Source organism: Fukomys damarensis, unplaced genomic scaffold (assembly GCF_012274545.1).
Source record: "Fukomys damarensis isolate Sample0158 unplaced genomic scaffold, DMR_v1.0_HiC HiC_scaffold_19, whole genome shotgun sequence".
Classification (NCBI taxonomy): Eukaryota; Metazoa; Chordata; class Mammalia; order Rodentia; family Bathyergidae; genus Fukomys; species Fukomys damarensis.
Genome location: NW_022900931.1, coordinates 13,260,154 through 13,287,200, shown reverse-complemented (window position 1 = coordinate 13,287,200; position 27,047 = coordinate 13,260,154). Strand labels below are relative to the sequence as shown.

The following is a 27,047-nucleotide window of genomic DNA, read 5'->3' as shown; positions in this document are numbered from 1 at the left end:
GGTAAAAACCTATGAGGAGCACAGCCTAACTTGTGGTCTCACCTCAGGAACTCAGGAAAGAATTGATGAGTTTAGAAAACAGTTCAGAAAAATCCATGGTGCTGGGATGTGAACTTCCGAGGCGAATATGGCAGCCAGGTGGTGCTGGAGTTTCTCCTGGGGCTGCCTTTGTAGTGTGAGAAAAAACACCTGCTAACGGGGCCAGCTGCTACTGCTGGGGAGCATTGCCAATGACCGTTTTAGGTGATATTGATAGGAACAGGAAGACCTGCCTAGCCTTCTGTCCAGCCAGAGCATGTGCGGTGGACAGATTGTGCCAGCCACCTACCTGGTAAAGGCCTCATCTCCTGGGGCTGCCTTTGTAGTGTGAGAAAAAACACCTGCTAATGGGGCCAGCTGCTACTGCTGGGGAGCATTGCCGATGACCGTTTTAGGTGATATTGATGGGAACAGGAAGACCCGCCTAGCCTTCTGTCCAGCCAGAGCATGTGCGGTGGACAGATTGTGCCAGCCACCTACCTAGTAAAGGCCTCGGTCCCAAAAGTGAGGATGAAGGGGTAGATTTGAAGCCGAGAGAATGATCAGGAACCAGCCCATTCCACTTTCTGATTGCTTAGCTTCTTTTGGATATGTATTTGAAATTCCATGCAACAATGATAATGAAAAGTTTATGATCTTCCTAACATGATGTGATCGTCCTTTTCTGTTATTTAAAGAGCATGTAACAGTATCTAATATAAATGGTTGTTTTCATAAGCAAAAAGTGAATACTGAGATACCACAGCGGAAGCAGATCCACTCCTAGGGACAGGGAGCAAAGGGAAGGTTGGTGTTGATCAGCATTTAGAATCCTGGGAGGAGGATGCTAGGATGCTGGGGCTGGACCCAAGGAGGCTTCCAAAGCGGAAGCCCCCTCTATACATGATGTGATCGTCCTTTTCTGTTATTTAAAGAGCATGTAACAGTATCTAATATAAATGGTTTTTTTCATAAGCAAAAAGAGAATACTGAGATACCACAGCAGAAGCAGATCCACTCCTAGGGACAGGGAGCAAAGGGAAGGTTGGTGTTGATCAGCATTTAGAATCCTGGGAGGAGGATGCTAGGATGCTGGGACTGGACCCAAGGAGGCTTCCAAAGCAGAAGCCCCCTCTGCAGCTGGAGCAGAGACCCTGGAGAATGGGATTATGGCCTCTGACGTGGATCTCTGAGAAAGAGCAAGGCTGTTTGTTCTGAAAATGAAGGAATAGGAGCTGGAAAGTGCAACCCCCTACTCCTGCTGTCATCAGTGCTGGTACCAGCGTGAAGATCTGTTCAGTTGTTTTAGGACATCCGATTATGCTATACCTTACTATAGTTTTATTCTTGTTTCATTGTTCATTGAGTTTCTTGGAATTGTGAGATTAGTTTTTATTACATCTGGAAAATTTCCAGCCATTATTGCCTGCCTGCCCACCCGCCTCCATCTTTATGTCCCTCCAGCCCTCCCTCTGTCCATCCCTCCCTTCCTCCCTCTCTTCCTTCCATTTGTGGCCCTCTTGCTGCTTCTCCTTGGGAAACTCCAGTTTCATACGTATTAGGTTATTTGAAGTTTTCCCAAATTCACTGATGCTTTGGGTCACTTTCATGCTATCTTCTAAATTCACCAGCCTTTTCTATGCAGGTTCTAATCTTTTTTAATCGCATTATAATTTTTTCATCTTAGACATTATAGTTTTTATTTTCTAAAATTTGGCTTGCTTTCTGAAAAGATCTTCCATGTCTCTACCTAATTTGCTAAGTATATCCTCAGCTTTATCAATCATACTTAATATGTCAGTCTTGAAAGGAGATTCTAGGGAGAAGGCAAAGTAGGAAGGACAAGAAGTCTGTCTCCCCACCTAGACAGCAATGGCATGGGCCAAATCTGTCTGATACAACTGTTTGGAACTCAAGTCTACTGAAGGTTTGTGACTCTCAGGGAAGGCTCAGGTGCAAATTTTGTTCAATAACCAAAATTAATAACCAAACTTAGCTCTTACCCCAGGAACAGTTACCCACCTGCCATCTCAGCTCTCGGCAGCTGTGCATGTTTTCTTGGGCCAGTGCACACACAAGGCATACAAAGAAACAAGAAATGAAGGTCAAAAGAACACAATAATCCCTATAAACAGTGGTGGACCTACTAGATAGACTAGAACAGCTAAAGATACTCAACTAAGGAAGACATGGAGAGAGTCAAGAAAACTATACAGGAAAATGGAAATTACAATAAAAATAATTTAAAAGATAGCATACTAATATTTTTCTTAAAGGAATAATACATGGGAATTTCACTAGAGGAATTCAGAGACAGTTGAGTAGGAAGAGGAAAGAATTGGTGAACTTGAAGATACAACAAAGGAAATTATCAGGTCAGAAGAATAGGAAGAAAAAAGATGGACATAAATGGAGCCTAAGGCACTGATGGGACACTGAAGGGACACCAATGAACTAATGTACTGTGGGAGTTGAGTCCTAAAAGAGGCAGCGAGAGTATTGAAGGAAAAATTACCAAGAAAAATGCCAAACTGCATGGAAGATATGAATGCAAACATTCTAAAAACTCAATTCCAAACGGGTTGAAATCAAAGAGACAGCACCATGACACAATCACACCATCTAAAGATGAAGACAGGCACAGTGGTGCACACCTGTAATGTTGGCACTCGGAGGCTGAGGTAGGGATGACACGTTAAGTTTATCAACTTAGTGTCCTTGTCTCAAAAATAAAAAGGGGAGTAGGAATGAAGCTGTGTGCAAAGACTGAGTTCAGTCTGCAGCACCACACCCCCCCCAAAAAAACTGAATCTTGAAAGCAGCAGGAGGGAGGTGGCTCATCCCAGACAAGGGTTACTCAATAAGATCATCAGACTCCTCATCAGACACTGGAGGCTAGAAGGCAGGGGACTGATGTATTTGAAGTGTTAAAAAAAATGAACACTTCAAACCAAGATCCCTATATTTGGTGAAAGTGCCCTTTAAACTTGCAGGAAAAATTAAGACATTCCCAGAGAAACCAGAGCTGAGGATTCCTACTAGATCTTGCCTGCAAAAGAATGGGATTAGAAATTTTAATGGGAGGTTAGAAATTTGTGTGTGTGTGTGTGTGTGTTGCAGATGTTGGTATTGTAACGATGATAATGGGTAATCTCATTGATTATGTGATTTGAGAGACATGTTTTAAAATCACAAATATTAGTCTAAAAGCTAGTGTTATCTTTGGCTTGTAGTTCAACATTTTAATTAAAAGCATTATTAGTTTATGCTTTTGGACAATGTATAAAGATGTAATTTTGCTACATCAATACCTGAGAGGGTAACAGCTACTAAAGGAGAATATATGCATGTTTTTGAAGTTAAGCTGGAATAGAATGCCATAACTTTAGGATGTTAAGGTCAACTCTTTGATAATCACAAAGAAAATATTTTAAAATGTGCACAGAAATAAATGAGAAAGGAATTTAAATGTTTTACTATAAAAATCAGTTAAGCAAAAGTAGTGCAGGAAATGAAAAGCACAAAAGTGATATTGCAAATAGCAAAATAGAACAAATCTCTTAATAGTAATTAGTGTCCTTGTCAGTGAATTAAAGCCTCCAATCAAAAGACAGATTGACACAGTAGCTGATACCAAAGCCAAAGACACAATATTCCTTATGAATATTGATGTAAAACTCCTCAGCAAAATTCTAGCAAACCAAAGTTAGTAGTTTATTAAAAGGATTATACATCCTGACCAAGCGCAACTTATTCCTGGTATGCAAGAATAATTCACCACATGAAAATCTATCAATGTAAAGTATCATATTTAACAGAATGAAAAAAATTATTTCTGTAACACATGAAGTCTGCTTTATAGACTTCACCTATCAAGTTTCTTTACATCACTCCCCACTCCATATAAGTCTTATTTTTAATTTCTGTGCACATGTAATTTCTTACTGTATATTTGACATTGTACATGATATGCTCTACAATATTTTATCTTTCTTGGAAGAATGATTGTCTTCTTCCAAGCAGATTAATGATGCCTGGTCACTTCAAACTTGTCGAGGCTGTTTTATGTTTTGTTGGAATGAAACATGGAAAACTCTGTGTGGGTGTGTGTGTGTTGGGGGTGTGGGTGTTCAAGCCTCCAACTTGATGGAACTTGAACTGAAAACCCCTCTGCGGTTCTTGTGAGGGTGTAGTCTTAGGCATTAGTCCTTTTCCCTCTAGGATGGGATCTTTAGTCCTAAGAGATCTTTAGTTTTCATGCTTCCAGATGAATGTCCAGAATATTCTGTATCTCAGCTGCATCCCCATGTTGTTAAAGGTGTCAAACGAGTCTCCTCGTTTTCCTGGGTGGTATCCAGGGTCCTGCAGCACATCTACCTATGGTAGCTCGACTATCCCATTCTCAACCTTGCAGAAGTCACTCTCTAGTAATGTTTAGCTTCTGTTGTCCCGTGCCGAGGATCCCTGGTGGACAAAGATTTCTCTGTCCCCTTCCTTGGAAACTTCCGTCACTTCTCCAGCCCTGAACTCTAACCTTGGGCTCCTCAGCTCAGGGGTACTAAATTGTCCTGCTTGGGTCCTAGAGTGCTGCACCAAAGCTGGGGAGCCGACCCTAGGCACTAGTCAGTGAGTTTCCTCATCTCCGAGATTTGTAGTCTTGTTCTGTTTATAAAAAGTAGCCAACAGAATTTATCTCTTTCCCTTTCCTTACTAGGTACTGGCTCATGGGAAACTAATGTGAGAAGTACCCGAGTCACTTAAATCTTATGCTTTTGTACTTTTCTCTAAGGAAATTCATAGGACGTTTGGAGACTTGTAATTTATAGAGGCTGTACTGGGGATGGGTAGAGAAACGCCAGGCTGTGTCTTCCCACCTTCTCAGTCCTTGCATAAGGACACTGGAACAATATTAGAAGGCAGTAGAGTCAGTAAAGGAGTTTATGTGAAGACTGATTATTTCTGAGTAGAAGATGATGTTTGTTCAACACACACTTTGTGTCTACTTTAAAAATTGGGTCTTCAGCAGAACTAGACAAGGTCTCTGCCTTTAAGGAACATACAATCTAAAGAACTGTTGTACATTTTATCCCTGAAGCTACTCTTCTTGATCTCCTATGCGAACTTATTTCTTAAAACTAACAGTACTGATCTCTCAGAGACTAATTTTATGTTTGTGACATTTAGCTTTTCTCAAAGGATATACTTTAGCTTCTTGTATGAATGATCTCTGTAAGATTATATAAAGGTCCCTTTGTGATGAATTGGGAAGGGAAAACGTCTATCATGTTACCACCCTCCTCTTGGTTCTTCTTTATGTAAAACAAAACGTAACAGTCTCATAAAGCTGTGTTTACTATAGGTGATTCCCGGAGCAGTGTTGCAGTTCCGGGTCCTTGTACCGGAACTTCACGTTGCACCCATGCCTCTTTTTCTCCTTCCCATTCTCTTTCCCTTCTCTTTATCTCCCATTCCTTTCTCTTCAGTATTTTGAAAACCTACTCCCGTGTCACTTCTCAGCATCCTTTGCCTGCCTTGCTGACCCTACCTGCCGGCAGAGTTGAGGACAGGAAAGAACCCAACCACCTGAGCTCATTGGTATAGAAAATCTTCATTTTGAGTGGGTGGGAGACAGGGAGGGAGTGGTCATGTTTAGGGAAAAGAAAAAAAATTCTCATGCTCAGATGTTCAGGTTTATCTCACTGTACTTGTGAAAGAAAGGTTTGAAATGAAAAAGTCAGCTAAAATCCTATGAAGAGAAACAGAAGGGTAAGAGCTACACAATCGGACAGCTGAATTGGGGAAATATGTGGGCCTCAGAGGCTGTGAGAGAATAAAGTCCCGACTGTGGGTTTCTGTGTGTGCTGACACACTTTAACAGCCCTCTCCCTGAAGAGCCTGAGGTGCACAGCTTTAGGTGCTCAGAGCAGGTGGGTGAAGAACCAGGACTTCTGCCAGCCCCAGGTGTTCCGATGCGGCTGATGCCAGGCACTCCTCCCCTCCTGACACCCAGGCAGTTGAGATCCCGCTCTTCCTGCTCCTTTCTGGGCTTCTCTGGGTGGGAAAGCCCCCAATGTTTCCCTTCAGATCTGGCTGTGGTGTCAAACATGATTTGTTCCAGCTTCAATCATTCTTTTTGTCACCAAAAATGAACACATTGGCTCTTGAGTCTGTAGGAAAACTGGGAATGATACACACACGTGCACACACATGCACATGTGTGTAAGAATTAAAATTCATGGGTCCTATGGGTTTTACCATTTTAGTTTCTTATTCTGAGTTGCTATCATATGGTAAGGCCTTCTGTCCCCGCTGCCTATACTTAAGAAAAAGCAAATGAAATGAATGTGTGTGAGGAGAATCTCACATATATCCCCACCTTACAAATGAGGAAATTAAAACTTGGGTAAGTTAAGCAGCTTGTAAAAGGTCACAGTATATGGAAGAATGAAATTTGGGTTTCATACAAATCTTTTCTCCCAAATATAGGTCAGTATATAAAAGGTTTTAAAGGAAAAAGGGTTTAATGGCATTTTATCTAATACACGGTTGCAGAAAGCAGGTAAAATCATTTCTTCTGGTTGATGTGCAGAAGAGAGGCTTGGAGCCTCATTTGGAAATCACTAGTCCATAGGCTCCCTCTTCTTTGAAGGCTCTTGCAGGTGAACATGCAGTAGGATGAGTTGATGATCTAAATGTGCAGAGAGGGGATTTGGCTCAGTGGTTCTGCCACCTGACTCGCAAGTAAAGGTCCCAAGTTCGATCCCTGGTACCAAAAATAAATAAACATGGAGAGAAAGAGACAGATTCATAGATTTGGACAATCATACAGCATTTATTTAATGCCCATTCTGCAAGGCCCTTGACTAGTGCCTTAACCAGTGACAAGTTTTCCCACAACTCCAGAAAGTTGATATTACTCTGTGTGTGTCTGTCTGTGTATGTGTGTGGCCACTTAGGCTCAGAGATAGTAGGCATCTCCGACTTCTGAAGGTCACACTTCTCATAAGCGCCAGAGTGCAGGACTGTGTGACTGGAAAGGCTGCACTGTTTCAGTGATGCCATCCTGCAGCCCCAAATCACCAGGCACCATGCCAAGGGCTTTCCATTTAATTCTCAGCACAGCTCCGCAGAGGAAGCTCTTATTCCCATTAACAAGGAAAGCAGTTCACAGAGGGATTAAGCAATGGTCACAAGTGGTGTATGCTTACCCCATGCCTCTATTCTTAACCGATGCAGGCAGACTTACATGCTATTGTTTGTACAGATTGGCTTCCTTGTCTCAGAGGTGCTGATCTTCTTGGACAAAGTTTTGTTAGAATGAATCTGCACAGACTGGGCAATTACAGATGTCGCCACTGAATGTGAACCAGGCCCTGGTATTGCTCTGCAGGAGATGGCTTCGCTGAGGGGTTGCAAGCACTACACATAAAAGGCACACCTTGCTCTGTGCATTTGTTGGTAGAGAATTGAAGTTCAAAGCTAGGCCTGGGCAATCGAGAACTCACCCAGAGAGGCTCAGGCTTTGGCACTGTGCCTCTATGATATATTTATATGCTGAAGCCTGGGACTCTGAGGCAGACAGGGAGGGAAGGGAGGAGAGGTGTCATCCTGGGGAAATGAAGCCAGTATAAGTTGGGGACCAGCTCTAGATGCTATAAGGGAATCTGTGACAGAATCCAGGCTAGCCTGCATGGTGGACTCTATGTGAGGGACTTGCTTGCTACCTCCCCATTTATAGGTTGAAAGTAACTTCCAGTGTGATAGTATTAGGAAGTAAGGCCTTGGGAAGTAATTATGTGATTAATGTTGGAGCCCTCCTGAAGGGGACCCTAGACGGTTTTCTCTCTCTATCTTCCCTGTGAGAGTGAGGCAAGAGGCTGACAGGCTGACCTTGCTGCAACTCTGCCCGCAGACTTTGAACCTCCAGAACTGAGAAATGAATTTCTATTGTGTTTAAGCCACTCAGTCTATGGGATTTTTATAGCTGGTTAAGAACTGATTCAGATACTCTAGGACAGTGGTAGCGTGGGCACGCAGAGCCCTCTCTGTCTGTACATGAGCCAAGTCACCCCAGCAGCTGAGCATTGGGTAACAGTGTTCAAGTTTAGTTGCAGTGTTGGCACTTCGAAATAAGCAAGTGGGTTTTGGGTTGCAGTTTGGGCACTTGGTCCGTAAAAGGTTCGCCATCCCTGCTCTGTGAGAAAGGTACCATAACTGTGTCATTTTGCAGATCAGTCGAGTCACTGTTGGGAGCAGGGTAATAGCTCAAGTCTCTCCACCCACAGTCTCTTGTTCTAAATGACTGACCTCTGCTCTACTGCTGGCCCTGTCCTGTATTTATTCCCAGGTTTTCTGTCTAAGGGATGACAGGAGCTAACATGGTTTGGAACATAAACAAACCCTTCTGAACACTGTGCTTTGTAAAGGAGGTAATAGTTGCGGGTGATTTTTGCCTCCTTGAAGCTACCCTTTGGTCTTTTAATGTGCAGATTCTGTGTCAGTTGGCTTTGAAGTCCTTCCCACAAACCTAGAGCTTGCCGGAACAGACAGTGCAAAGGATAGTGTAATCCCATCACTCCACCTGACAAGGCTTATGCATCCCTGTGTGTTTGGGCTTATACTGGAGTGAAACCACCCTGGGATCTGTTGTTAACAGGAGTAACAGGACTCTGAGCCAGCTACAATAGCTTATCTAGTGTGATTTTTTAAAAAATATAATGGATCACCTGTGCAATGGGCTTCTTGTGGAATTTGGAAAGCAATTATTTTTTTAAAAAAAAGCTTAGGAGAGATATAACTTGGATGAAAATCACTTCTGAAGATGAATGCATGTATTAAAAAGTTTATGAAAAGAACCATCGTTGCTTCTGTAGCCTTTCCCTGAGACCTTGTTTTGCATTGTAGGTTAATCTTGCATCTCTGTTTCATCCCTAACCTGTCTTCTAAGAAGCTTACTGGGTTTATTGAGTATCAGGGACTACAGTCCTGTAGAGCTTCTGTTTCAGCTAAGATTAAATATAGTTGTAAAGGTTTTATCCTTGTGCTGCCACAGGCATGAAGAAAAAGTTGATGACATCAGAATCTCAGGGACTTGCACAACAGCAATCTCTTTCTTGATCAAATCATTGGCCAATACAGGCAAAAGCCCCCCTCCAAATGGTGATTCGGGGTCAAAAGTGCCTTTCAGGTTTTGGTATCACCATCTCTGTTAGGATGGCTGGGCTGGATCAGGGGGAGAGAAAGACATGAGAGTTTGAGTTACATCTGGAGATTTTTGTGGTCCAGGAGCTAAAAATCTGTGGTGGTTAAACTTGAATATGTCAACTTGGTTGGAATGGGAGCCACCTAGAGGGCTGGTGCGCCACACTTCTGAGTGTGTCTGGGTGGGTCATGCAGGTGTAACCTTGGATGCTGTGTCTGGTTCTGACCCCTTCTTTTCTGGCGCCATTCCTCCACCCTGCTTGCTTTCTGGCCAGCCACCATGAACTAAGCATTTTGTTCTGCTATACCCTTCTAACATGATGTTTCTGCCTTGGAGACAGCTGACCATGGACTGCATCCTTGAAACCATGAGCCAAACTAAGCCCTTCTTCCTTTAAGTTGTGGGCATCAGGTACTGTGTCTCAGTGACCAGAAGCAGAATCAGTTACATCATCTGCATTAGTCACACGGCCCCACCATCACTCCAGTGGCTCCAATAAGCTCTCCTCCATTTGCTCACTGGTTCTGCCAAGCAAAGCCTGAACTGGAGCTGTCTGCAGAGGCCTGGAAAGAAATTTTCAATTTTACTTGAGAAAAAATAGTTCAGAGGCGGGATTAAAGGATCAGTCCACCCTTTGGGGTCCCAGCAATTGATGTACAGTGGGTGTTTTATGAATGTTTGCTGAATGCAGGAATGAACACATCTCATTCATATTATTTAATGTGGCCCTGCAAGCTTTAAGACTATAATATGGCAGAGTAGTCTTTTCAGACTTTCCCAGAAAAAAATTAGCTGTCCTTCCCTTGGACCTCTACTAGATGCTTTATGTCACAGTGTCTGTAACACTTTATTGCCCCAACTTTCACTTCTGACTTGACCTCCTGGAATGGAAACTTGAAATAGGGACCTGGTCACATCCATCTTCAAAGTCACAACCTCTCGGAAGAACATGGCTAAAGGGGAAGTGGGGAGGGGAGGGAAAGGAAATGGGGGGAGGAGTCACAACCTCTTCCATGGAGCCTGGCATGAGATATTCAGAGAATTGGATTTGAAATGCACTATTTCTCAAATTGAAAGGTTATCCTCTATATTAAACATATGACCTAGATCTATATTAAATATATTACCTAGAGATGAATCTATTCATTCTCTTCTATTGTAATACATCAATAAGTATGAATGAGAAATATTATAAAGTACTGGGGAAAAAGTGTTCGGGGCTGGACAGAGCTGAGTAGGAATCCTGCTTCAACTTTATAGCCCAGCACTTACTACAATTTGACCGATGATTCTTTTAAACTTTTCTACCTGGTCAGTGAGCATTCTTACCTCATTATGATATTTGGAAGGAAGCGAAGGTACATGTAAAGAATGTACACGGAAAGAAACTAAAACTACCAGAGAGTCAGGGGTACAAGGTACAACTGAAACGTACGGTCAGTGTTTAAATTTGAAAAAAGTTATTAGAGTAAAGGACACATTGTCACGAGTCCCCCTCAAAATATACCCCCTTGCTTTGAACTCACTTATTCCATCATTTTCACTACTTTCTGAAGCAGTTCTGAAAGGCCTCTCTCTTGTCTTTAATTGTACTGTCAAAGCTGCCTCCATGTCTTGAGTTGATTTAGGATCTTTATCTTTCATGGTCACTCTGACTTTGGGGACGAGCACAGTGCTAGATCTGGTGGCTCAGGTGGAGAAGGACATGCAGCGGTGTCTCTGTGAGCCTGCTTTTCTGTTGGATGGTGCCCGGCAGCAGCACGTACCATAGCTTTGCTCGTATATCTTAAAGACACTCACAAAAGATGAATTCCAGAGCTGCTCCAGAAAGTAGGATAAAATAATGGGGTAAGTGTGCTTCCAGTGAGTATTTTAAGGGAGTTTAACCGCACCGTGTTTTTTATTGTACTAAATTTCTCAAAGCTTAAAGAGTCACCGTGTATTTTGATCATGCCTCAAAAACACCATCCTTGCTGCCTGTGAGAGCAGCTCTTCCTGGCTCTCTTCAGTGCAGCCTTGGGCAGTGATACACTTACAGCACCTTTTCCCTATCATAGAGAAACGGACTTGGGCTTCAAGCCTGTGTCCTTGAGGGACGCATCTCTTACATCCTTAGGCTAGTAGGACCCTTACTATGAGTCCTGCTCTGAGCCAGGGGAAAGCCAGCTTGGCAACTCTCTGAGGAGGAAGTCATGTTCCAGGCAGGGTCTCTGTGGGCAGCAAAAGCAATGATTATCTGATCTTCCGATAGGTGAGCCCCTGGAGAAAAAAAGCTTGCAGGTCAGTCAGGAGAATCACAAATCTGCGCCTAGCCTGGGTGACTTGGTGAGATACCATCTCTAAGTAAGAAGGAAGGGGAAGAGGAGGATGGGAAGGGAAGGAGGAGAGTAGGAAGGTCAGGGATGTAGTTCTGTGTGATGGCCCTGAGTTCAATCCTAAGTACCTGAAAACAAAACAAAACAAAACCTTACCATTATATTGGCTTGTGGGCATGCCTGGTGGGAAGATATATTGTCAAAGTTTTGGGACATAAAAGGAAAAAATGTTGAGCTAAACTTGACTGATTCCTTTTCATTCACGAGCAATGAAACTGATTCTTAACATGATGTAAAAACCCATTTCTCCATTTCTGCCTATCATAATGCCTAACATGGCTGCAGGTGGCCAAGAAACCTTCCATTCGATGACTGATTCCTTGAACCTGATCAAATGTTGAATGAATAATCTCTATGTGAGATCAAACAGCCCCATTTCCCCCAGTGTTGTTACTCGGACCTGCCATTTTTTATGTACTCCGAACCGTACTGGTGACCCTGCCTGGATAACCTCCAGGCTGCTCAGGGCCTCTTTAACGCAGCTCCCAGAACTCAACGCTGTACTCTGTCTGGAATCAAGTGACCCATCAGGGTGAAGCCTTGTGATAAACACCAGCTGAAATGGGAAATAAAAGCCCCCGCCCCCCTGCGCTGAAAGCCAGGGCTCAGAGTTGTCATGGCTGAGATTTCTTTCACGTGCATCTGAGTTAGGCTGTTGAAGATCGGGGGCAGAAGCCTGCAGTTTTGGATGTTATGTTTTTGCTGCTCTTTGGCCAAAGCAAATGTCGGATCCAGTCATGGGCATGGCTCCTGGACTCCATCCTTGTGCCAGTACCAGCCTAGAGGTCTGTGATCTAGGAAGCGAGCCAGCTATTAGAAGCACATTGCATCACACGTTTCCCGAGGTGCAAAGGAAGGCCTCCCTGCTCGAAAGCAGGGAGAATTTTGGCTCTTACAAATTGGACTCAATTTTGCCTCTTACAAATTGTAATTCTAACTCCTTGGCAAAGGGCCAATCCTCTAGCAAGCAGCTATCGTGTAGCCTGCAGGAAATTCAGATCCAAAGCCTCAAGCTCCTGCTTTTCATGTTGATGCCACAATCCCCTTGGGAGATATGGCAACTTTTGGGGGACAGGGAACAACTTTTAGGAGAGGAGAGGCACTACAAAATCTGACATTAAAAATGTAAAAAACTTACCTAATTCAAATTTTAGGGGCCACTTTGTCTTTGCAGCGGGAAAATTTAGATCTTATATTGGAAACAAAAGGCTACTTAAAAAATGCTGCTGTCACTTTTTTTTTCTTTTCTAATGAAAAAAAAATTTCACAATGTGTAGTGACAGATATACTGGTGTTAATTATTAAGTTTATAAATTAGACCCTAATGGCAGTTTCTCAACGAACTTCATAAATTGTCTTTTGCAGGCAAGGAATTTGATCTTACTAGCACTTAACGGCAAATATTTTGCAATTCTAAAGTCTTTAGCTCTGTGTGTTCCACAGGCTGTTTGAACTGCACATGCTAATGCACATCCAGCACTCGTATCTATGAAACACGGAGCTATGGTCAGATCATTCTGCAGCTTGTTAACTGAGCCTCAGTGGAGATAAGTTCCAAAGTCCTTATCAGGATTAAAGCCCAAGTCTTGTGCTAGATGGATGCCTTTCCTACCTCTGCAGGCTGAGGAGCTTCTGTGAACAGAGTGAGGGCTGCAAACACACAGAGGAATGATGTGGTAAAGCACTTCTCTGCGACCTTTCTGTGATATAACCTCTGACTCTGCAGTCTAAACCCGGGTACTTCGTCTTTTCTTTTGGGAAACTCGATCTGGCGTTATTTGATCCCTACTGTGAAGGGGTGCTCAAGGAAAACATGAAATATTTATGAAGTGCTTTGTTTCATGGGAAGTCACGTTCCAGGCAAGAAAACTTCTCAAAGCTTCCTTGTGGCAGTGCTGGAAACGCGCATGAGCTTTCCCACCCACCACGCCCCACCTCCCCCCAGCAGATCCATGTGTGAGAATCTAAGACCGACACACGTGACCTTTGCCGCTTCCCTTTAACTGTGTTTGTTCCTGAGAACGGCATGATGTGCTATGAAAATGACCAAGAGAGGAAATACAAGAGTAAAGTGAGAAGAGGAGGAGGTGGCATCAGGGAGACAAGATGTAGAACACAGGGGGTGAGGAGAGACGGACAATGCCCCAGGAGTCCAAGCTGTTCACCTGCAGGGTACGGACTTCCTCTGCCACTCACCCCGCAAGGTGAAACTGAGCCCTGCTGGCCAGCTCGGGTGAGACCTCTGCCAGGGCTCTGTGGCCAGGCCTTCTCAGTGACATGAGTCGGTGGGGTGCAGAGCTGTTCATCTGGCATCCTTCACCGTCACTAAGGTCTCTGATGAAACTGGAAACTGATCTTGTATCTGCGGCTTCGTGAAGATGATCAGGGACGGAGGGGAGTCTGGAAGGGGCCGTGAGCAGACACACAGAGAGGCACCGGGCCTCCTGGCAGTGGACCCAGGAAAGCGTGTGATAGCCACTTTGCCACTGCGAGGCAGCAAGCTTGTGCTTACTTTAGTCCGAATGCTTTCCTTTGTTTATCTGTACCCTCACCTCTCATTTCCCAGGAAGAGGCACAAAGTCACAGGTTCCACAATGCCATCGATATCCATTTTGACAGTATTCATGTCACAAAGCACAATCAAGTACCGTAATTATACAAAATTCAAAAATCAAATGGTACTACTTACACAGGTTAAAAATGAAACTGACAACCCAAAAGAAAACAAACCCATAAGAGATCTCTGCGGGAATCCACAGAGACGCTTGACATTATGAAAGAAGGAAGTCCAAGCATCGTCCCAGCATGCTGAAGTTCACTGCTGTAACTTCGTGATTCCCAATCTTCAGGGGAACGAAAGTGCTTTCTCACAGCGTATAGTTTCTCAGAGAAATAGCACTCACAAAGATGTGGGTCAACAGAAAAGGAAATGTGAACTCTAGGCACCAAGACTGCTCAGACAGCAACAGAGTTTAGGGTCAGACTTGAAACTCTTCTGAACCAGATCTGGTTTCTTGAAAAGAACCCAGACAGTGACTTTAGTCCAATAGGGCCACAGAAGAAACACTCAACAGTTAATAAGGAAGAAAACCATTAAGAACTAGAATAAGTTAGACAAATATTTGTTTTTCTACTCTACTTTTGAAGTACAGCTTTTCATATTTGTAGTAGGAAAAAGTATGCAGTTGATCTGTGGGTAAAGCCCCTCTCTCCTCCCCATTCAAGGTTGGAATACATACATACGTTGTTGCTTCACTTTCTTTGAAGTACAGTGATCATCTCCTTATGTGTGGCTGTGCCTCTTTTAAATAATGAGCTATAATGAATTTGACCCTAACCGTGCCTATCCCCTCCTGGGCTATGGGGTTGATCATTGGCGCGGGTAGAAAACAGTTCAACTTTCTGATAAAATCACACGTGTACAAAAATTATTGCACTTAAAACAAAACAAAGCAAAACAAAAAACTCAGCTCAACCAGGAGAGGGCCAGCCAAACTCTTCAGAAGTCTCATAGTCCCCGCCCTCTGCAGAGTGCCGGCATTTCTGATGTCCTGTTGAATTTGCTCCATTAAATGTCCAGAAGTGAAAGAGTCCAAAAGACACTGTAGGCTCTTTAAGGCTAAATCTTCCCAATGCTTCTGTGAGATAAATTATCTCCTTGGCCACATACTACAAAGCAAGGGCTCATTTTAGCCAAATGACTAGTTGGGCCCCCCACCCCCCAAATTCTCAAAGCAAGGGAGGATGAGTGCAGAGCATGTTCTTTCCTGAGAGAGAGGGAGAGAGAGAGAGAGAGGGAGAGGCAGTCAGTGGTCAGCAGCCTGGGGTCTCCACCACCTTCCTTCTGCTCTAACACCTGCTCTCCTTACAACTCATGTGGATGTGGGACTGAATGCCTTTCTACCTACACATTTTTCCCTATCCGTGCCTCCTTATCCATTACCTTTTCTGCTCACTCTTGCTGCTCTGCCTCTCTCTTAAAGATGTAAAGGTACAGTGGTTGGATGGGGATGTACAATGCCAGTCTTGTCCAGCTGCTATTGCCTCACATGCCTCTTGTTCTGTTACTCTTCCCATAATGCACCACTGCCTCCTCCCCGTTCTGTCATGGCGCTAGATGCCCAGTTTGCTTGCTACCTCAACCAAGCTTATTTACTCCAAAATACGATCTCTTAGTCAAAATATGAACACGGGGTTTTGGATATTTTCTTTTTCAACCACGTGCTCCCAAAATGAGTGCGATCAAGGCATTTTTAGACCCCATCATTCTGAGAACTCATTGTTCTTTTTTTTTTTTTTTTTGAGTGTCCACTCCAGATGATGTCTCCTCTGTAATCCTTTGTTCTCCCTTTAGTCAATCAAATGTTTGCACAAAATATCTAGCTACATCGAATTGGACAGTGGTTTCCCTACAGGCACAGGTCCAATGTCAGAATGATTTAAGGTTCTGGGTAGAGGGAATGGAAGTAAAATCATTATGAGTCGTGGAAGCTACTTGTAGGCTTAGTGTCCTGGAGTGGCCTTGGAATCCCTTGTGTTGAAGATCTGGCCCCCAGGCGGTGACATTACTTCAGGAAATGGGCTAGCTGCAGGAAACAGTCATCAGGCACATGCTCTTGGGATGGTACATTGGGATGCTAGCCCCTTCCTTTCTCTCTTTCTCTGCTTTCTGATCTCCATGATCTGAGAGGCCTCCTCTGCCACAAGCTCCTGCCTCCTTGGTATTCTGCTCCTCACAGACCTAAAAGTGACTGGGCGCACCTGGGACCGAAATCCTGAGCCAAAAGCAATCTCACCTCCTCTTAAGTATTACCTCTTATTCTTACCTCCTCGTAACTACTATGTTACAGAAATGGAGAACTAACGCACTCCTCCTTACTGCAGGCTCAGTGAAGCTCAAAGATCTATTATGGGGTTGTTCTCCCCCACGGTCACCCCCGAGTGGCCGAGAGTTGCACAGAAAGGTGTGTGCAGGGCCAGAACCCAAGCAAATGGCTCCGTCAGCCTTTGCGCCATCCCATCACGCCCCTGCCCGCTGTTCTCAGACAGCGCCAAGCACGGGTTGTTCTCTGCTTACCGCTCTGGGTCCAAAACTAGGACTTGCTGACATTCTCGTAGATCACATCGCTGATGCGGAACTGCTGCTTCTTCTTCACCCACATCAGCTGCACACACTGGTGGATGAAAATGTACTGCTCCTGCAGCGACAAAGGGCATGCACGCGTCTCAGTGTGTACGGAGACGGAGTGTTTGAATACTGTGACAATTTTAATGATGGGGAGCTGGTGTAAAAGGAGACCCTTTTCAGTGCTGTGGAGATAATTCCGTGACTGGAAAATACAACGTAATCAAACTGTGAAGGGATTGTTATTAATAACAAAACTTAGGACACCACTACATTTTTTGTTGTTTTCCAAGGAATGTCTTTCCTCAAATTCACTGAAGTACATTAATCACAAAGTGATGCTTTTAAGGTGTATAATGCAGTGATGAGATATACATTGCGAAATGATTATCACAAACTAATTAACGCATGCATCATCTAATCCAATTACTTTTTGTAGCTGTTATTTTGGGAACACTTAAGATCTACTCTCAGCAAGATCTGCTCAAGCACACAGCACAGCATGATTAGGTAAAGTTACAGTGAAATATACTAGATCATCACTACATAATGCTAAAGACAACAAATATTTAATTAATAAGTCACAGAAGTGTTTTGACAAAGTAAAATAAATTTTAGGAAGTTGAATAAATTAAATAAATAACATAGAGAGGAAAATATGTTAATTCCTCTCTAATTAGTTGAAGGAAGGAATTTCTGAAACTAAAAGCAAAGGAATATAGATTACAAATTGAAAAATTCAAAGTACTGTGTGTAAAAAAAAAATCATAACCAATGAAATAAAGGGTAAGCCAGGAGCTAGTAGGGAAAATATTTTTCAAAATTACAGGAAAATATCAAGACTTTTATTTAGAAGCCACACAAATCAGTAATACAGGCAAATAAAATAAGTATAATCTTTCAACCACTAGACCAAATATTCCTAAAGAAAAGGACCTATTCTTTTATTATTAATGCCTAGCACTTAGGTTGCACTTATTAAATGAATTTGCAGTAAACTGAGGAAACATTGAAATAGAGGTTAAAAATGAACACTTATTTTTCATCTATAAATTAAGCAAAGCAACAGGGAAAGATAACATTCAACAATGACTAAAGTTTGGTGAGTCTTCACTTCCTATTATTAGTGGGTGTGAAATTAATAGAGCGCTAAAAACAGTGTGGACAAGGGAATATTGAAAAGTGAAAAATTGCAATGAAATATTTTATAAAAAAGGAGAGTGGTTTAAATAAACAATGGTGTATCTATAATGAAAGTCTTTAAAATCGGATTTATAAGCTTTAGGCTATTTGCTATATATACATAGTTGAGTACTAGGTGAAAAGTTAGACCATATAAATACATACACATATGTATATATTTCCATGGCTTTCACAACATTGTGTGCAGATGCCACATACTTATGAGCACAACTCTATGAAAGTTATACTTGAATGAAGTTAATAAAATATTAAGGTTACTTTTTCAGGAAGTAAAGGTAATTGTATATCCTCTCTCCTTTTTCTTTATTTCCTAGTTTCTCTATAAGTAATACCATTAGATATAATCTCCAAATAAGATCCTGTCCAGAGGCCCAAGGATTTTAAGATAGCTTTTATACAACAGCTTTATACAAAGGATAAAACAAGCACTTCAACCCTTACTAGATTGGCCCCTCACCTACTCTGTATTTTTAGTGAGCTTGGCAGGAAACATCTTCTGCGAGTTGGGACAGCATGGCACCAGTACCTGAGTGACCCTCGTGGTCCTCACGTTTCTGGTGTTTTTGCAACACTGGGAATAAAGAAGACCAACACTGCCTGTACCCTCACTTTATAACCACCCAGTGGAAGAAGCTTGTGTCAAAAAATTTTTCAAAGGCCAGAGGAAAAGTAAATGAGAGACCATTTTTGGACACATTCCTGAGAGTCCCTGAGAGATCCAAGCTGCCTGTGGGGAGGACATTTTGCCGAAGGCAGAGCCCTAACCGACCTCCTGGGAGAGGCTATTGGAGGAAGACCAAACAAAAATATTTGGCAAAAGTAGAAGGGAGCCCAAGAGAGGTGACAGCCACCCAGAGGTGGTACTTTTACAGTTCCGAAGAACTTCTCTAGATGCTGGTATTTGGATTGTGAGTACTTTACCACAATTCATGAGAACTGGGGTGCACATTTTAGAGAGGAGAAACAGGAACTTGAGAGGAGACGTGACAGAGGGGGAAGGCCGAGACCCAGGCCTTCTCCCAGTGTGGTACTCGGTAAGCAGCCTCTGGAGAAAGTGGAGGAGAGTAGGTGAACGCAGCACTCAGCCACTCAGCCTGTGGTGATCAGGTAAGGCACAGGCACTGAGACCCAGCCAATCTGATCAGTTCCTTCTGCCATTTATAGACTAAGGTAGGATCATGGGAAAGGTGAGAAAATTAGAACCAGAGATGGGAAGAAATATGGGACTAAGTCCCAGGGTGGATTCTGCGCAAAAGACAACTGCAGCGCGAGTCTGTCCTTGTATGACTTATTACTTATTACTTCTGATTAACTTAGTAAATTAGAAGACAACAGGATTTGAACGTGAATGGGCCAAAGGGCAGTGTTAGGTAAATCAAGCTGGATTCAAAATAAAGGTTGAAACGTGGCAAGCAGATGAATGATGAAAAATAAAGGTAAATGGACGTGTTCCAACAAAATACACACAAATAAATAACCAGAACTGAAAAACATCGTGGCAAAATCCTGAGCAGTTGAGAAGAAACAGTAGTCTGAGGCCTCTGCCCGTTTGCTGACTTTCAGGGAAGGGAGATCATACTTTAAAAAGTCTGTTTCCATGGAGATGTCAACCTGAAATATTGTTGTAAACAAGGAAGTCAGACAGCTGCAATTTGGGGCAAGAAAAGGAAACAAAACAAAGCGAAACATTTTCTCGGCTCTGTAGAATTGAAGACAAACATTAAGAGTTGAAAATGTGAAGCAGAGTGGCTGGGAGAAGGTAGGGTTCTGAAGTTAGGAAAAGTAAAAAAGAGAACAGGCCGTAATCAAAGTTAGAAGAGGTATTACTGAAGCGAAGGGGCAGACAATTTGTCAGATCCGAGACACATAAAAGGCGTTTGGCCCTTTGAAGCTTGGAGATTAATATACATAATGGGCAGGTTTAATCACATGTTAGGATATAAATTTATGGAAGTGAAAGTAAAAAACACCGACTGATTAAGAAAACACGACTTAATTACTAGGTACAAGGCTTCTCCGGGAGACCAGACACTGTAAACTCGTGACGAGAAGGTGAAGGTTGTATCCACAATTTTAAATCAGAAGGCAACAAGAAGCAGATTGAGCCAGAGAGAGCAGCCAATGAGCCAGGCTTTTTGAGTTATGCTGACCTCTAGTGGTGCTGGGTCGGAAGAGCAAGAGAAAGACCAAGGTTTTGTTTTCTCTTTTCCCTCCCTCCCTCCCTCCATCTCTCTCTTATTTCTTCCTTCCTTCCTTTTCTTTCCTCCTTTATTTTCCTTTCTTTTAAGTTAACTTTATTGGTACTTTTTAGGTACACATTATGATCACAGTCATCACTGGGAATTTGTGCCGATACGTGATGTATCTTGGTTCTCATTTTTCCCCATTCCCCTGCCCTCCCTTCCACTCCATCCACCCCTCCCTATTTACAAAGGCTTTGTGTTTGGGGATTTTTGGTTCTTTTCTCATAGTATTCATATATATAGTCGATGGGCATTTGGATTGTTTTCAAGATTTAGCTATTACAAACTGTGCCTCTATAAACATGGGTGCGCATATATCCCTGTCATATGATGCTTTTAATTCTTTTGAGAAGATACCCGGCAGGGCAATAGCTGGGTCAGGTGGAACTTCTAATCCTATTTTCAAAGTATTTTTAAAATCCAGTAGTAAGAGGTCAGGCCAGGGTGCATTCTGTCCTACAACGCTTCTCCCACACACGCTCCTCCAGGGCAAGAATTACTGCTACCTGGAAGGAAGTCAGTAAATGGAGCGCACGGCTGGGTGCCTGGGATTCTGAGCACGCGCCTGTCGCAGGGGTCCAGGACGGTGCAGCCAGACAAGGCACAGTGCAAGGCCTCCAGGGAGGGCAGGAAAAGAGGAGGCAGCGGGGCACAGAGCACTTCCCCGGGTCCTTTCCTTTCCATGAAGGGCTCGATGGGCGATGCTGGTAGATTGGGAGGTAATGGGGATGGAAATCTTTAAAATGAGGCCAAACGAACATATCAAACCTGTGGGGTCATCGTCAACGATGAACCGGAACAGAAGCCACACAGAGAAAGAACTGAGGAGGAGCTATCTGAGCAGTCCTAGCATCGATTAAATCACTGCAGTCCACACAGTGTCCACTTGGTGGCGCTGGCTCGGTCATTGTTACTTTCCACGGACTCTTGGGTACGTCCCATTGCACACACATCCATGTGCTCTGGGTTAATAAAGGGCAGGCGACGCCAGCGAAAGTGTCGTCACTGTGCACTTTCTAGAGGCTCATAGCTATTTCTTTTTTACTTTGTAGCAGTTTAAACACATAATAAGATAGAAAGGCAGATGGAAAATGCATTGTGACAGTTGTTTTGAAACAGGAGGTGGAATCATGGTACATTTTTCAGTCAGGGGCCTTTGAAAGTACATATTTCTGACACGCTTACCTCCGTCTGTACCATAGACATCCGGTATGCCCTCATTTCTGATACCAGCCCTAAGATGTCCACAAACTCATGATCCCGAATGTGCTGTAAGAGCCGGTCTAGGGCTATGAAGGTCCCTGTTCGCCCAACACCAGCGCTGCAGGAGAAAGTTCAGACTGCATGTTACATGGGTGAAAGTAAACTGAGGATTTCTTACAACAACAACGACAATCTGCAGGTAGCACTATTATGAAGGGAACCAAACTTCCGATGATGTTCTCCACCAAACTGAGTTTTAGAGTATAGTTGTGGCTGGAGCCCTTCTGATGTCACTTTTCTGACCATCCCTGCTCCCTCCCCTAAGGAGAGAGGGGTCTGCAACATCTTGGCTGCACACTTCCTGGCCTCTCTGTCCCTGAAGAAAAGCAGTGGCTCCATGCTGAATGCCCTGGGCAGTTGTTCCCTGCCCTCAAAGAGCTGGTGCACCCAACAGTGCCCCATCTTATGAACAAACTCCAAGTTTATTCCCCGCACCCACCCAGAAGTATAGTTTAGAGGTCCACACCCTCACTCTAGCTCTGGGATCATAGGTATCTGCCTCTTTCACACCTAAATTCAGTTCACAATCACAGCACAAATCCCCCCCCCAGTGAGTTTTGGGCCTGCTACAGTTTCCCAGAGATCTTCTAGGTATTTAGTTGCTTTATAATAAAATTAAATACTTGGGTCCAGGCTCATCTGGTCTCTAAAGGTTGAAGTGGACTCACATGGGCCAGCCAGCTGCCCACTCCAGGCCTGACACTATGTTAAAGCTGTCTCTCCTTTTCTTCTGATCACCCATAGGAATGAAGAGCCAAAGGATCCCAAACTGGATTATAATGTTGGGAAATGCTGGGAAAAGAGAAATCTGAAGCTAATTGATAGGACACATGATTGGAATATACAGTGGATATTTAAATTAAAAAATGTGTGGCACATATTCCTTAATTCTCATCACTTTCTGAATTCAGTTCCTGAATTCTTCTTTAGTGAGAGTCCGTAATTGTCCTGTTGTAGCTACCTCAAAGTTCTGAATCCACTGAAAACATTCACCTTTCAAGGTCATTTTGACTTTGGCAAGTGCCAGTGTTCACACAGTGCCAGATCCAGTGACAAGGTGGGTGAAGAAACTGTAAGTCTGCATGAGCCTGACTCTCCGCTGGATGGCACTCAGCGGCAGCATTCACTGTAGTTTTGATCACCCCTTGTAAAGACAGTCACAAAAGAAGCCTCCCAGAAATTCTTTAGAAAGTAACAATGACGGGATAAGTATTTTCAAAGTAAGAAGGGCTATTAAGATTTTTAAAAAGGAAATTTAAACATTCACCATATATCTCAATCGTACCTTACATGTGGAATGTGCTAGAAGAAGCCGACTTTACTATCCTTGCGCTCAGAGTCTAGTTTGCTTTTTTCTACTAGACAACTCTCCCCTTCCAGGACTTCTCAGGTAAAATGATCTGCCACTGTGTGAGCACCTGTAAAATCTCACGCCGAGCTGTACTGCTAAGTGCTGTGAAAGGGCCGTGCGCATTTGACCTGCGGCTGAGCAGCTTTATTTTCTGCTCTTGGGAAGATTCGCTTTGAGAAGAGATAATCTCCATTGCTAAAGCATAGCTTTCAAACTGTGAAAGAATAAGGGGGGTTGACAGCAACGATATCCTCTCTAAGCAGAAACCTAGCTTGCGCAGGTCCCTTCTTCCTTACACAAGCACACACACACACACACACACACACACACACACACACACTCACAACCTAGCCATTCTAATTTACAAAGGCCAACATCTTAGATCTTGGGTTATAAATTTTATACATTTATCCAGGTGGGTTTGGCTGCCATTGCTTCCCTTAACATCTTTCTCCCACTCAGACCTTCTGATATGCAGCCAGACAGCATTTATGGCTCCTGATCTTTTCAGTTGCATAAAAATTTTAGGGCAACACTGTGTCACCGGGATAGCTTGTGATGGAGCAGTGTTCACTCAGTGAGAAGGAAAGATTACATCAAAGGTAACTTTTCCCTCGTGGAATTACTGTGGACTTGCTTTTAGCTGTCTCAAAACTTAGAAGCAATACTGAAGCACAACCACAGCAAACGTTTCTCTTAATACGCTGAATATTTTTATTTTTCTTTCATCTTGCTTTTATGTCTAGTTATATAATTTTAAGCTCTGGTAAATTATTTATAATTTTACTTGTATTTATGCAGGTTATAACCCTTCAGAATCCTTGATGGACAAGATAATAACACACAGTAGTTAAGGCACGGCCTTTGGAGACCCATATGCCTGGCTTTGAATCTTAATTCCTCTATGTTCCAATTGTGTGAATTCCTCAATCTTGCTACTCCTCATCTTTTTTCTTCTGCAAATTGAAATAATAATCTATCTCATAAGCTATAGATATAGCATTCATATTGTAAGTAAATCATGTATACAAGAAAGATGTTAATCAGAGATTTTTAAAAAATCCTAATTCACTTATGATTAAATTTTATTAGAGTTTTATGGCATAATGGGCTATTTATTTTATTTAAAAGCAAACAGAAAATGCCTTGATGTGTGACAGGAAATACCCCAGGTGAGGGTACCTGCCGAGTGACAGGAAATGCCCAGACGAGATTACCTGCAGTGAATGATCATGGGGCCTTTGCTCTTGGCTGCCTGCTGTCGGACCATGTGTACGAAGTGTAGGATGCTCTCAGCAGCGTTGGCTGTGGGCACTCCGTGATCAGGCCAGGCTGTGTAATTAAAATGCATCACATCCTGCATCTCATCTGCCTTTGAGGAAAAAAGCCAAAAACAAGCATTAATCTCTCAGTCCTCTGTCAGCATCGCCCAGGCCTCCGCTAAAGCCCACAAATGGATGGAACAAGGAAGTACCACATTCTACCCTGGTCGGTACACTTCTCTTTCTACCTCTGGAAAGAGCTGGAATAAAATTCTGGTTGGCATAAAAATTGATCTTGAAAAAATAACACTAATTGGATAAAGCTTTAAGAAGCAGCAGGACAGCATGCTAAGCTGTGCCCATATAGTTAGGGATGAGAGTTTAAGCATATCAGGATTTGCATACTGACTGCCATTTAGAAGCCTTTGGCAATGAAATAAGCATTGTGGAAGGTACAGTGGTGCCCTATTCGGAGCCTTTCGCTAGCCTGGCGCGCCCCTGTTCCAGCTGCTGCTAATGACACAGCTGTACCCTTTTCCCGAGTGTTGTCTTCAGCCATAGGGAGCTGCCTTGCTGGAAAATGCCAAGAGGTTGATCTTTCTGCTGGAAGCAGCCGGCAGATAACGCCTGACCTCTACCACGGCGCGGGATGTAGCCCCTGTGTCAAAACAGCGCCTCAGTACGGCGCCCTTCGTGTTCCAGCTTAGACACCGGTGAACCCCAGCTCTCCGTGGCTTTTTTCCTCTGGTTGTGCTTCACTCGACCCCTTCCAAGTTTATCCAAGAATATACGTTAAAACAATCGCTTATGGAGATTCCCTGTCTTGGTTTTGATAGTAGGGTACCCGATCCGAGACAGACTTGCTGAGCTCCAGTTTTCTCCTAACTAGAGAGAGGCTAATGATACTGGTAACCAGCATCATGGTGCACAATGAGGGTGGTCATGTCTGTGAAGGAAAGTGCTTGTTAGCTACTACTGCTATTCTTGCACAATTATCACCACTTGCTCAGTCACTCAAGTACTTGATTCTGAGAATCTTCAGGAAATAGGTCTATCAGATACATGGTTATTCCCCCCGATCTGAGTAAATATCAACTAGGATGTAAGTGCTTCTAGATCAACTCCTCTTTATCTCCATTAATTTGGAAGAATAATTGATTCTTCTCTTGCCAACTGTCAGAAAAATTCTGAACCCAGGCTTACGAATGTCTGGTGCACCCCTCACCCCTCAAACTTGCTGAGGGACTATAATACTCCGAGAGGAAGGAATTCTATATCCTAACTTGGGAGAATTTGGCTTGGGCGATGAGTTTGGCAGGGACTTTAGAGCTAAAGTATACAATCGGGTATCAAAGAGAAATTAATTGTTAAATGCAAATGGAATGGTCTTGAGCACAGCAAAATTTAAATTTAAGTTAGTAAATGTATGAATAAAGTGTATGAGCAAAATATATAAATATGTATGATTGGCATAAATAAAAATATCATGGCTTCAGATGCACCAGTTGTCCCCACACATCCCCACAGGCAGAATGCAACGCCTGTCTACCTCCGTTTAAGGGACGCTGCTTAGACACACAGAGCATGAAGGCTACAGAGATGCTGGCTGCACTCACTGCTGCCTTTGAGAATGTCAAGAAGTAACGTATGTGTAGTGGATTGTGTGGAATAACAAATATTCAGTATTGTCAGGATTTGAGGAGACTCAGTCACTAGATAATTTGGTTTTCCCAGAAAGGTTCACAAAAATGCCTTTTTTTTTTTCCTGGTACCAAGGATCGAACTCAGAACCTTGAGCTTGCGAGGCAGGTGCAGTGCCACTGAGCTAAATCTTTGGCCCTAAACATGCCAAATTCTAATCATATGTAAGAATTGGACAACACATATTTTGGTAGAGTTGACCTGAAAATGTATTCAGCTAAAACTAGTCAGGTGCACAAGATCAGGGCTCACTAAATTGTTTTGCCTCTTCACAGCCACAAGGCAAGAGTCCTAGAATTGCTGTCAGCCATCCAGTTGATTAGCAAAATGCAAAGTCCCTGTAAAGAAACATGTTTTCTTGCTAAATGGGAAACCCTTTTAGATTTTTCTTACTTAGCTAATCCCACATTTCTCTTACTCTGATTTCCTTATTTACAGAATTTTATCTTGTCATATTTGAAAATTTTACACATAGTAATATGGAATGAATAAAGAAGGATCTACACAAAATTGAAACAAATACAAAAATATATTTATTAGCACAGCGCAGTGGTCATTGTAGCTCATTTTAGGAGCTCAGACTTTAGGTCATTCATGCTTACAGCCAAATGGGGGCGCTCTGGCACCAGATGTTTGTAACCACTGTACAAATGTCTTATAAGCAAACATTCTTATCCAGTGTTTTATTCCTGCTGCTCACGCCCTTCACATGGCTGTCACTAAAAAACAGGTCATCATTTATGACCAAAGACAAGAAACACATTATTGGCCATGCCGTGATCTATGTGCCTCTTTCCTGTCAAGGAAACAAGCATGGGAATAGTTCTGTTTTGTACTCTAATGTTTTTGCCCCCGATGCAAACCTAAGGAAGATCTATTCTACTTTCTTTAGCAGTTTGCACTAGCTTTGTTTCTGGAAGAGCCAAAAAAAGAAAGCTCATTTCTAACAGCACCAGGATTGTGAACTATTTCCTCTGCTGGGAAGTCTGTTGACTTACATGGTGCCTTGCAATTCTTGAAATAATTCATTCACTGATTTATTATAAAACTCATAGTGTCCTGGGGGAGACAGACCCGAACAGAGAATTATAACCAGTGTCCAGTGATGGATTAGTATGTATGAAAGTACAGAGGGAGGAAAGAGCTAATGGTCTCTGAGACCAGGGTGGGATCCATAAAGACAGGACATTGGAGTGGAAACTGTGCTTGAGTAGACATGTGCTTGGGGAACAAGGGAGAAAAGGGCAACGCAAAGAAATGGAACACCATGAAACACAGTCGCTAACTGCTATTGGTCAATAAGT

The 27,047-nt window shown here is 43.0% G+C and overlaps 1 protein-coding gene across 1 annotated transcript in view; it reads right to left on the bottom strand.

Annotated features, from left to right (window-relative positions):
• Nucleotides 1–10,727: 10,727 nt before the first annotated feature.
• Ptpro (protein tyrosine phosphatase receptor type O) overlaps nucleotides 10,728–27,047 on the bottom strand; it is a 103,173-nt gene continuing 86,853 nt past the window's right edge. Inside the window, exons 24-27 of the mRNA XM_010638440.3 lie at nucleotides 23,998–24,152; nucleotides 21,352–21,487; nucleotides 16,673–16,793; nucleotides 10,728–15,362 (exon numbers count right to left, since the gene is read on the bottom strand). Of these exons, the coding sequence (XP_010636742.1) occupies nucleotides 16,689–16,793; nucleotides 21,352–21,487; nucleotides 23,998–24,152 (396 nt within the window). The 3' untranslated portion in view covers nucleotides 10,728–15,362; nucleotides 16,673–16,688. The remainder of the gene's footprint in view (nucleotides 15,363–16,672; nucleotides 16,794–21,351; nucleotides 21,488–23,997; nucleotides 24,153–27,047) is intronic.